The 12,557-nt window shown below is 36.4% G+C and overlaps 1 protein-coding gene across 1 annotated transcript; it reads right to left on the bottom strand.

Moving 5' to 3' along the window:
• Nucleotides 1-173: 173 nt before the first annotated feature.
• Nucleotides 174-2,486, bottom strand: LOC142623614 (zinc-finger homeodomain protein 6-like). The gene has a single exon (XM_075797052.1). It carries the CDS (start codon nucleotides 1,528-1,530, stop codon nucleotides 457-459), a length of 1,074 nt encoding a protein of 357 aa, XP_075653167.1. The 5' UTR covers nucleotides 1,531-2,486; the 3' UTR covers nucleotides 174-456.
• Between the last annotated feature and the right edge of the window lie 10,071 nt (nucleotides 2,487-12,557).

Raw genomic sequence — 12,557 nt, 5'->3', positions numbered from 1 at the left:
ACACAAACACTGAAACAAAACCATTTCTTTGAATGAAACAGAAAATTTGGACCATAAACTCACCTTTCATGTTTATTAAGTCCACCAAAGCTGGATCATCTTTCGTTTTCTTTTCTCTATTTGCCTTATTTTCCCTTGTAAAAAATGAGCTAATTTTGAAAAATCAGAAAAGGTGAGACTGAGAATCCAATATGGTTTCAGTAGAATGACCATACATAGTTTTCTGAGAGATTAATTATGGTTACTCAGAACCACCAAAGAAGAAGATTACAGATTTAGGTTTACAAAGCCACTTAAAAATTACCCCAAAAAAAAAAGACTAAAGTGAGTGACAAATCTATGATCTTCTCCATTCTATATCACTGTGCACATCTAATCTAAAATCATTCATTGAATATAGGCATTTCTTTTTCACAATTAATAGTAATCTCAAGGGTTTGAAGAATTTGATTTGCCTTACATTTGCTTCTTCTTCATAGCTTGTTTATTGTTGTGCATCCATACCTTGAAAACCTGCCTCTTTATACCCACTTCTAAACAGAAGTTCTGGACATCTTGCTCATCATGCTTCTGAATCTTCCACCCCAACTTCTCAGCAAATTCCATCATCTTATCTTTCTGCTCTTGACTAAATTTGGTCCGAAACCTCTTCTTGGATTGCCGTGCTTGTGACAAACCTTGCACACCGACATGATGATCAGACCTAAACATTCCAAGATCTTCACTTGAGGACTCAGCTGGCGTTCCACCACCGGCTCCAAAGGCCATCATCATCGGAGCAATAGGCACCGGATGAGGCCGATGATGATGATGAAGAAGATGATGATGAGGCGGTGGAGTAAGTGGAGGAGGACGATGATGTTGAGGTAGTACTATTTCTCTTCTATCATTGTTTGTATTGGGATTGTAGATGTAGTAAGAGTCGGAGACATATTGTGACTCACCCTCAGTTTCTTTTCTATGAAAATTGCGGTGGCACTCACAAGCTGCACACTTTAAGGCCTCTAGGGTGCCTTCATCTCCACTTGGCATGAATTCTCCGCAGCCATCTACAACATGGCCGCCCATACTGGCAGCGTGATTCTTCAAACATTCTTTATATCTAATAACCTTTGGTGGTGCAGCCCTAATAGTAGAACTGTTTTGTTGCGGTTGTGGTTGTGGTCGTGGGGTCGGTGATTTTTTTGATGCACTAGTGATTGGTGTGGTTGTTGCACCTGATGGGGTTGCAATTGGAGCTGAGATTTGATCTGGGTTTGCGTCTGGATCTCTTCCTGGTTTGTGTGTGTTGTTGTGTGAATTTGGATTTGGTTGCTGTGGAAGAGGATGGTGGTGGTGTTGGAGCTCTAGGGTTTGAGCTGGGTTGAAGATTGTGTTACCCTGAACAGTTTGATCTCTTCTTCTTTCTCCCACAGTTGAAGCTACAGTTGGAGAAGACAGCTTGGTTGAAGAGCCTTTATGGGTAGGATTATAGCCCAAGGTGCTTGGCAGTGGCATCCTTATTTCCTTTTCTTGGCCTCTCAGTTCCATCAAATCTGATTTCTGATGTCAAGCCTTGATCTATGTTTTGCCTTGATCTCAGCCTCCCTTTTTATTTTTTAAAAATAAAAATAATAAATAAATGACTTCTTAAACCATGTTGATTTTCTGTTAGTTTATGGGATCTTCTTGTATTCTTCTCTAACCCTAAATCATCCCATTTAATCCAAGAACAAAACTTAATCAGAGAGATAATCACTAGCAAACCCAAAATTATTCCTTTTCTTTCTTGTTCTGATCTTGACGTTTTGGGTGCCAAACCCACCAACCCATTTCACTAATTTCAATCCTATTTCCAAAGACGTAAGCAAAGTGATTGAGCAGTAAATTGACTGATGGAATAGATGATTCAAAAAAGAGAGAATCTCAGATTAACCAAGAAATAAAAGAAGGAAGTAAAAAATAAAAATAAAAGAGAGGGAAATTTTTTTTTTATCCAGATGAAACTCAGATGGGGCCCCAACAAGAGCTAAAAATAATAATAATAATAACACTACAGTTACCCTTAAAATCAAATGTAGAAGAATCGTAGAAAGAAAGCTGTAATTGCACCATCAGTGTACCCTGAAAGCAAATATATGAAAACTGGTTTTAAAGCTTTTAACATTAATTTGATGAAATATTATAAACCTCCAACCTTTTTAATCATAAATCATCCGAAAAGTTTAGAAGGAGGGATGTATACAACGTTAAAAGTGAGAAGAAGATTGTGCTTCCTACCACCCATCCGACCCAATAAAATCAAAATGAACAGGTAGGTTGGTTTGTACTCAAAACGAGTGATGACTACACTTGGAGCCTAGTGTGTCCTGGCAGAACAACCGACAAGGTCATGTTAGTCCTCTCCCACAGCCTGCACACTGGTCCAGTTTCTAATAATTGCTCTTGCCCTTCAGTCCTGTGCACTCTCTCTTGAAAGTTGAAACCCTAAAATCAAACCCCAAAATGAATGTTGTTTTTTATGTGTAGTATAGGACAGCAAGAGAGAGTGTTTTCTGTTTTGTGTGTGTGTCTGAGTTGTTGCTTGTCTGGAATCTTCCTGCAACCTCTCTAATTCCTAGATTAAGCCAATTAGAGAGTCTCTTAGAAGGGTTTAGGGAAAGTAATCATAGAGAGAGTTTGTTCATGCCTGTGTCAGACTAAGACAATGAGAGGAAGACCCTCTTCTTCTTCTTTTTTTTTTTTGGGTTTCTTATTTGTTTGTTTTTTTTTAGCTTGGAAGGTTGAGGCAATTAAAGTTAAGAGAATGCTGGTCCACAGCACAGTGCTTGTCTTCTTAGTGTGTGTCACATTCTCTTTCTCTCTCTCACCTCGAGGCTATTTGTTGTTTGTTTATGCGCCTCTGCAATTTCTGCAATTCCACTCTTTCCTTAGCTAATGACTTTACCAAGAATTGCATCTTCTTTTCTCTCAACCTTTTATCTCTTGCTGTGCTACAATGACATTGTTACTTTAGCCACTAAGGAAAGAGAGAGAGCCTGATGATATTGACACTCTTTATCTTTTTCGTCTTTCCACTAATTTCTCCGTGGAGCAATTCTATGTTCCATATATGGTCCACAGGCCATTCCAGGCCAATCTTATTAGCTATTACCTTTGTCAAACTTGATTGAACCTCGGAGAGTATAGAAAAAAATAATAATAATAATAATAATAATTCTCCTTGCATCAAGTGGTCAACGAAGTCATTGGAAACAATAAAAGAGAATATTCAACTTTTGTCTCCAATTTTAATTGCTCTATTATTTTCTTCCTCCATCTTGAGGAGCAAAACCTAATCTGATCATGAATCAATGAGACTAACAAGAGAAATTTGTTTTTATATGTGATCAGTTCACACGACGTCTTGTTCCAATAAAAAGATAGCACACGCCTGTTGGAGAGAACAATTTGGAAAGACTCCCAAGTGAGAAAATATCACACATATAGAGCCCCACCTTACCCAAATGTTTAAGCTTATGGTTTGGACTCAATTATATTAACTCCACTTCTGAAAATATTATTTAACGTGTGATTTTTTTTTTTTTGGTAAACCGGAAATTTCATTAAAATTAAGGCAAATTACAAAGTCTGGGATAAACTACACCCCAAGGATCAACTAATAGCTGGTACATAATGCAAGAGGGGGGAGGGGGGGGGGTGGTGAACAAAAAGACCCCGGGGGCGGTAAAACCCTCTTTTGCCAAAAGGTCCGCACAATGGTTTGCCTTGCGATGGACGTGCTTGACTTGAGCTTCCTTAAAATGACGGAGAAGGGACCTGCAATCAATAATAATAGCATTGTAAGGATGGGTAGAGTCAAACTCAACATTTTCAGAGGGAAAAAGAGGTTCGCTACTGTAAGGGCATCCACTTCGACAATGAGCTTTTTGATGTTTTGATTTTTTGCAAGCATGAGGCCATCCTAGAGGCCCTACAATTCCACTGCCATAGCATGCGTGAGCAGCTACTGTGGGGGTTCAAATTTGAACAATACCCGGGCCCAAGTATTAGAAGAGGATCCCGGACTCCCTGAGTATTGTTTAAGGTGATTGGGTTTGGTCTACCGCAGCTAAGTGAGCTGTTTAAAGACCAAGTTATACACAGGGCGAGACTCCTGCAAATCACACACACTCACAATCGAGAATATATGAATTAATCAATAAGAAAACAACAGGGTAGACAAATATAATGAAGGAAATAACAAAGTATTTGCTCAGGATCCTTAAATCCGTGGAAAATGTTTCATTAATAAATTTCTTTTTTGGTTATGGATTACAACGAGCTCACCAAGGATTAATGCAAGGTTCAAATAAGCTCAAAAATTGCAGATTTAGATGACCCTTTTTAAGTCTCCAAGACTTACAAAGTTTGAATCATTTTGAATCCGAGCATATGCTATAGTGGTTGTTTCTGGGATACCGGGAGGTATTCCCCTATTTTCTTTGAGTTTTACAGAGCTTGTTGCTGATTCTATCTGTTCTCTAGTTTTTCCAAGATGCCCTTAACGTTGGCTGCTTTCTCCCTTTTTATAGTATCATATTAGGGTTTCGGGGTACCGTTGATTCTTTCCCCTTGGCCCCCCTAGGTACCAGAGCCCTCGTCCACCTCTATTCTTCTCAGCTCCTCTGACTACTACCTTCCTCATTTTTCATAGCTTCCTCCTTTTGATGTTCCTTTCTTTGAAAGTGCCTCACTGACCTTCTACTCTGAGATCTTTTTGCCTTTCAAGTCCCTTTTTTGTCTGTCTTCCTTTTTCGAGCTCAACCCCTCTTTGACGCTCCTTCATTTTGTCATTTTTCCTAGTAAGTGAGGTCTTTTTCTGGGGAAACCGAAGGTTTTCCCAGCCATTTCCTTTTGTGGGTTTTCCTCTTTTTTTTTTTTTTTTAGGTTTCCAAGACACAGACTCTTTATTTCTGAGCTATTGCTGTACAAATCTTCAGGCTTCGCGTCATATTACTGCTTCGAGAAGAAGGCCCATCCGTTTCTTGTTTCTCGGGACCTTCTGAGCTGTCTTAGTCCTTCTTTAGCCGTGTCGTATATCCAGAGGTCCCAGGAAATCCCCGGTGTCCTCAGGTCTTAGTGGGCTGAATGCTTCTCTGTTCTTCTCTCTTTTTTTATATGGACTCTTTACCCTCTATTGGGCCTCAGGTCCATAGTTCTCCCTTTCTTCGTGGCTTCAATCTTTCTCTTCCTTTCCAATTCTTTTATTTCCCATGGATTAGGCCTAATATATCGTTCCCTTGGGCCTTTTATCCTTTTTCCTATATAGATATATTTTGGACCTCAACAGCTACTAATCCAGGAACCACTTGCGTCTCTAATAATACCAGCTGCACTAGCACCACCCGAGTTACCTCGAGCCGAACCATCTGTGTTTAATTTGAAGAAACCTATGGGTGGAGGTTTCTAGCCAAGGAGATGCGTGGTTTTGGGAGAGTTACGCATGTTTAGGGGTGTCAATGTTCGACCCAACCCCCGAATAAAACACGAACCCAACACAGGTTTTTTCGAGTTAGGGTTGGGCCTTAATGGGTTTGGGTCATAAACAGGTCAACCTGAAAACGACACGATAAGAAACGTGTCATAAGCGGATCAACCTGAGTAATCCACAATAGACACGTTTGACACGCCAATTTATTTGTGTCAACCCGAAATGACCCACTTAACACAACCTGTTTAATTCGTATAACAAAAAATATTTATTTTATTTTAGATTTTTCAAATACCTTTTATATCCAACATGTATTTTAAATTTTAAAAGAAAAGTGAGTAATTACAAAAATTTACAAGGGATATGATTGGAAATTGAAACTTTAGAAGCCCTAGAACTACTAATATATATATATATATATATATATATATATATATATATATATATATATATATATATATTTGGGCATAGAACTTGCACAAATGAAATTAGATGAGCTTATGAAAGATGTTATGAATTTGGACATAAACAAAGAATTTAGGGATGATAATCGTGGTCATAGTCAAGATTAGTTTATTATTTGCTCAAATCATTTCAATATTGATACTTAGCATTTGGCGAGTTCCAAAGATATTATATTTTTGTTGAACTATGTTATTTTATTTTTGTTAAACTTTGTTATTTTGAATTTGGGTCGAAGTGTATGCACTTCTTTTGGAGTGTAAAGAACTTATTTCTAGATGAATGTTATATTTTTGTTGATCTATATTATTTTAAATGTGGGTTGAAGACTTGAAGTGTATGCACTACTTTTTGGGATGTAAAAAAAAATTCTTTCTAGATGGATGTTATATTTAATATTATGCATGTTGAAATGGGTTGTGTTACATTCGTGTCAACCCAACATGACTCGTTTATTAAGCGTGTCAAATGGATTAAGTTAGGTCAACCCGCTTTATTAACAGGTCGGGTTAGGGTTGAAGGATCATGATATGATTATTAAATAGGTCAGCTTAAGGTTGAGCCATTTAATCGAATACCCCTACCTCGACACGACACGAACCCGACACGCTAACCCAAATTGACACCCCTACGCATATTGGTGGGAAGGGTGTAAAAGAGATCGGTGGAGGTGGAGGCAATCTTTTTGAAGATGCTATTGCTGTCAATGCAAGTGCCGTCCATGACCAATTTATTTCTCGCGGACCAGACAGCCACAAGGAAGATGACACACCAGGTAATGTTGGAAAGGGGTGCAGGGTGATTGTGGGTGACCATCTTCTTTAACCAGCCGAAGGTGTGGCTGCAGAAAAAGCTATTGGGTAAGGCGGGGTTGGTGAGGTTGGTCCAGATGGGCTGTATGTGAGGACAATCTGAGGATGTGAAGAGTTGTTTCAGCTTCGAAGTGGCAAAGGGGGCAGGTATCGTCCTTAATTACCTGTCTTGTGTTGACGAGAACTTTGGTGGGAATTTTTTCTTCGCATGCCAGCCAAAGGGAGGTTTGGATTCTAGGGATGGTGGGGTTTCTCCAAATCCATCTCTAGGTTGGGGCAAGGGGATCGGTCTAGGAGTTCTTGGAGAGGGCGTAGGCTGAGCTAGAGTTGAATTGGCCATTTGGAGAAAGGTTCCAAGTCGGGAGGTCAGCAAAGTCGGACTAGAAGGGCTTGGGTGTAACGACCCAAGAAAAAGTGCTAGCCACATCTACGCTATACTCAAAAGGACTAGTCACAATTGAGACTCATTGTAGTTGTTAATAAATCCTAGATCTACCCAGTAAATACCCGATGTAGGACTCATCACATATCTACACACATCACATAATCAATCAAATTGGGATATCATAATCTTCTCCACTTAAATCTCTTACGTTTTGTTAGGGCCCACTTTGTGAGGTAGTGTCTCTGAACCCACACGGAGTTATCGGGCTGACTTTGATACCATATGTAATGGCCTCGCCTCTATTGTCCGTTTTGGGGCCCATGCCCCTCACGGTTTTGTTCTCCCTCAAGGCACACAGCAGTGGGGGAAAAGGCCTCTACATATTAAAGGAAGATCAAGGTCACTCCTTATAAGGACATCTCCATGTGCTTTCCTAGGCAATGTGGGATTGGGGGTTACCTTGAGGGAGAACAAAACCGTGAGGGGGCATGGGCCCCAAAGCGGACAATATCTACACAATTAGGGTAGGGCCATTACAGATGGTATCAGAGTCATGCCCTAGCCGGAAGTGTGGGTCCCACACGCGACGATGCATGTGCCAGTAAGGGGGTGTATTGTAGTGACCCCCAATCTCATATTGCCTAGGAAAGCACATGGAGATGTCCTTATAAGGAGTGACCTTGACCTTCCTTTAATGTGTAGAGGCCTTTTCCCCCATTGCTGTAGCGGATGTTGCCTTGCGAATTATGGAGCAAGACTCATAAACCAGCATGATTATGGAGCAAGACTCAATTCATTAAACCAGCATGATTCAATGTTAGCTCCATAATCACAAACGCATTCAAATCTTGACTACCATTCTCACAAAAATATAAACCAGCATGATTCAATGTTGTTGGTGCAAACACAATGATAATGGAAATAACACGAAGAGAAACTGAATAATACTTCTGAATTTTTTATTAATTTATAGAAAGAGATTACACAACACTATTTGGACTGATGCGCGGCACTCGCTCTCTTTAAGGAGATTCAAGCTCTTGGTTGGCTAAACTTTGTAACCGGTGCAAACCGTCTCTAACTTGTCTTCCCTAGGATACAACAGTCCAACAAGTGTCATATGACTAGAATAACCTTTGCACAAAGTGTTTAAGCCCAAAACTCCACCAGAATGAACACCTTTCCTTGCCAAGAATCTCTATTTTTTTTTTAGTGTATATTGCAGTAACTTGGATTGTGACTGAATGGGTCTATTTATAAGCTCAATGGGCCTCACGAAATTACTACCCAAATTAATTTGATTTAATTAGGTCCATTATTCTGATATAGTGGGTGTTACTAGATTAATTGTTGGATATTATCATGATGAACTGGAGTTACACAATTAATGATGAAATAAGGAGTTTCTGAATAATGAAAAGGCTCAAACGGATAGTCCATTAAGTGGGTTAATGACTCATTATTTTCCATAATAAAAATAGAATATTAATTCGGGTCATTTACGCACCAACGGATATGGTAATTACTCTGAATGGACTGTCAAGAAGGAGGATCCAAGGTGTTAATTCATTTCCAAATTTGAAACCTGCACCCTTCACCTCCCCCTTGCGCGTGTATCTGACCCAATATTTGAAACAATTCATGTTAGCCCATTAATTACCACAATTAAAAAAAACAAAATAGTTTCTCTCCTTTTTAATGTGGGATTAAACATTTTCACTAACTCCTCATCTTCCACATTCACTCTCACATCTTCACATTTATGTTATAACATTTATTCATTTTAATTATTTAATATTAAAATGCTCCAACAAATGTTATGTCGATTGATGAACTATTAAAAATCACATCTTTCCAAGTGAAATCATCCACCTTCACCACAATTGTTCTCTTTGAAACTTCAACGAACAATATGAGGTTATTTAAGTCAATATATGTTTGTGAATTGTTCATGTCTAAATGAACATTGTTAGGACTTTCGTTGAACACTTGGTATACATATCCCAATTGTATGGTTCCTAGATTACACAAAGATATTACCTCCAACATATCTTCATCATCATCCGAGTACTCATCATAGATTAATGGCAATTCAGAATCAATGGATGACTCTGTTTATGTGTTCATCCTTCTCTTCAACCTTGAAATCCTTCTTCCCCTCCAAGTAATCCAAATCCCAATGGCTAAGGCAGTGAGATGCTTTGATAATGCACCTCTAGTTGCACATCACACTCATACACATAATCTACGGCAGCATGTCTTCCCCCCATGTTTTCCTCTTTGCGTCATGTTGGAACCTAGTCTCACTCTAATACCAATTGTTGTAGCGTAGGCATGTAGGAACTCATAATTCTTTTACGAACCTAGTTCTAAAAGAACATAACAGGGAGGTGAACAAGGAAAAAGAGAGTATCCCCTCAAACTTTTAAAATCCAACAAAGTATTTCATTTTTGTTTTACAAATTTTAGGCCTGTATAAAGGGAGGCACCAGAAACGTGATTGCCTAGTAAAAAGTATTGTAGAAGAGATCCTAATGGATACTTACTACATTTGGACCTTTATTTGATGAGGAAAGGATTAAAACTCCTTAAATTAAGGAAATAATAACCTAAAATCTAAAACTATTAAAATTGCATGAAATATTAAAGAAATATTGTATGCTAGATCAACCAATTTGGATTTTTAAAAAAATCATGAATTCGAGGAACCACTAGATCGGGCTAGACCATTGAAGTTGAGGCTTTGGCGGCAAGATGAGCTCTGAAGTTTGCAAAAGAAATATGGGTGGACCAAGTCATTATAGAAGGTGATTCTGAAATTCTCATCAAAGTTCTCAAGTCAAGCAGCAGCTCTCTGTCTCATTATGGCCACATTGCACAGGACATACAGTGTCTTGCCTTCTCTTTTTCAAAACTATATATGTTTCTCTCATGTTCGTAGGTATTGTAATTCTGTAACTCGCTTGTGAGAAGAGTAGTTCTTAGTCCACATTTCTTAGTCTGGATGGATGATATATCACTAGACGTTAAACATGAACTTTAGGCTGATTTAAATAGTTTTCCTCAATAATACGCTTTGCATTTCTTCTATGAAATTAATTATTTAAAAAAAAAAAAAAAAACTAGATCCTGCTAGACAATCTTGAAAAATATTTGAGTATGGAGATAAGAGGTTTTATAATTAAGTAAAGATTTTGTAATATTTGAAAAAAAAAGAAAGATTTATGAAATTTAATATTTATTATTATCAAGATAAGAGAAATGTGATGTTTATAATATTTTCACAATACGTTTATAACAAATTTTAAGTGAGATTTTTTTTTACTGTTACAAGTGAACAAAAAAGTAATTTAAGTTGTTGACGTAAGATTTCTCATCAAGATAATATTAGCAAGATAATGTATCAAGTTTAGTTGGAGTAATGCTACAATCTGTATTTTTTTTAGTAATGCTACAATTACAAACTATTTTACAATATTTTTGTAGACTATCGTTGTGGTAATTGTTTTTTGTTTATCATTTGGACCCACTACTGCCATCACTTTTTCACTCATTGATTACCAATTTCCACATCAGCAGTTGTAAAAAAAAAAATTGCAACTCTAGCATTTTCCATTTTTTTAGTAACTAAAGAATTTGAAATTGCCAATTTTATACCAAGAGCCTTTATCTACTAGCATGTCCTAGTGTTTCTAAGAGAGACATCTAGGATTCAAATCGCCCTCATTTTTTTGTTGTAAATATCAACCAAAAATAAATTGCCATTTTTTTTAGTCCACCCATATCTTCTTATTAGATCAAGTCCGGCAGGTTGCACACTTGCTTGGGTTTACTAATTGGAATTTTTTAGGGATTATTGCTTTAGGTACACAATCTTTAATTCTTTTTACAATATCTCGCAATTATACAACCATTTCGTTCACTTATTTAAAGCTTGACCATTATCAAAATCGTTAATCTTTAGTCAAATTAGGTTTTTTTTTTTTGTTAATACACTTTTTAGGGATTATTTTGAATACATTAAGGTCATCTTGTTAGTCTATTTAAATATTAAAACTAATAAATGAATTAATAAAATATTTATCATAATTTTAATTTGGTTGATTGAATGGGAAAAAAATGAAAGTTTTCATAGATTAATGAGTTCTTTGTTAAAATAAATATTAAAAAAAAAAACACTCCAACATCAATAGAGTTTTTATTAATTTATAAGTAATAATAATATTGATCTATCAAAAAAAAATATTGAATTTAAATGTTTGTATAAGAACTGAGTCCAATCCTAATGCAACCATGGAAGATTAATTTGTCATTACTTTGCAAATTCATTTATTCAAGAATTATTTTATGAGGTCCTCATATGAAGTCCAATTAAAGTAAAAGTCATGCATTTTGGCCATCAATATATGAGTCCTTTAAGATCAAAATTATTTTTTATTTGAAATTTTATTTTAGTAGTTATCCTTAATTTTATATTTAAGACAAATCTATAATTTCTACAATTCTTTTGAATTAAGGGTATTTTGGTACTTTGCTTGAGTCTTGGATCTCCTAGCATATCATAAGTATCTTAGGTTTTATTTTCTTTGTGTCCAAGTTAGTATTTATTATGTTTTAATTTATTAATCAAATTAGGAGTTTTTTTATTTTTTTTATACAAGATAGAATTTCTACTCTAACTTAATCTAAGTGTATATATGTGTGAATCTTCCTCCCAAAGACTTGAACCTTGACCCTTGCCCTCTACACTCCACAAGCATTTATACTTGTGGAGTGACCACTGCACCAAGGGTGCGCGGTGATATCAAATTAGGAGTTTCAATACTAGTAGGAGTCCTATATATAGTACTAGTAAGAAAATGTCTTCATATAAATTATACTAATGTATTCAACGAAGATGAGAGTTGATTAATAAAGTTATTGAATGCTTTGAGTATGGATGCACTTTGGCCTTTGTGGGTTCTTTCTTCCTCATTTTCTCTTCTTTCTTTCTCCTCTTCTTATTCTTCCGTTCTTTCTCTTAGTTCTTGTTCATGAGTACTATTCATACAATCTCTAAACACTCTAAATTTCTCAGTTATTCTTCTTCTTTACAACCCAAAATCAAGCAATTTCTTTTACCTATCAAAGCCCTAAATTTTTCCATACTTTCTTTTACCAAATAGTTATAAATAAAATAAAATTAAAAAAACTCACCATATCATCTTTTAATTCTTATCACAATCCCATAACTCTTCTTAAACAATTATAAACCTTGATTTACAAGTTTTCCTAACCCTAAGCCCACCACAATTAACACATACAGATAAATTCTTCAATTTTTCCTGTATCAAATTCACACCTATATTCATATTCAACCTATATATATTAGTTATTAAGAACATCATTAAAAAGAATAGATTTCCAAGCAATAATATGATATATAGTATAATGTTGATCATTAGAA

This window comes from Castanea sativa, chromosome 2, assembly GCF_040712315.1.
Source record: "Castanea sativa cultivar Marrone di Chiusa Pesio chromosome 2, ASM4071231v1".
Classification (NCBI taxonomy): Eukaryota; Viridiplantae; Streptophyta; class Magnoliopsida; order Fagales; family Fagaceae; genus Castanea; species Castanea sativa.
The sequence above is the reverse complement of the archived record's forward strand: the minus strand, read 5'-3'. Positions and strand labels throughout refer to the sequence as shown.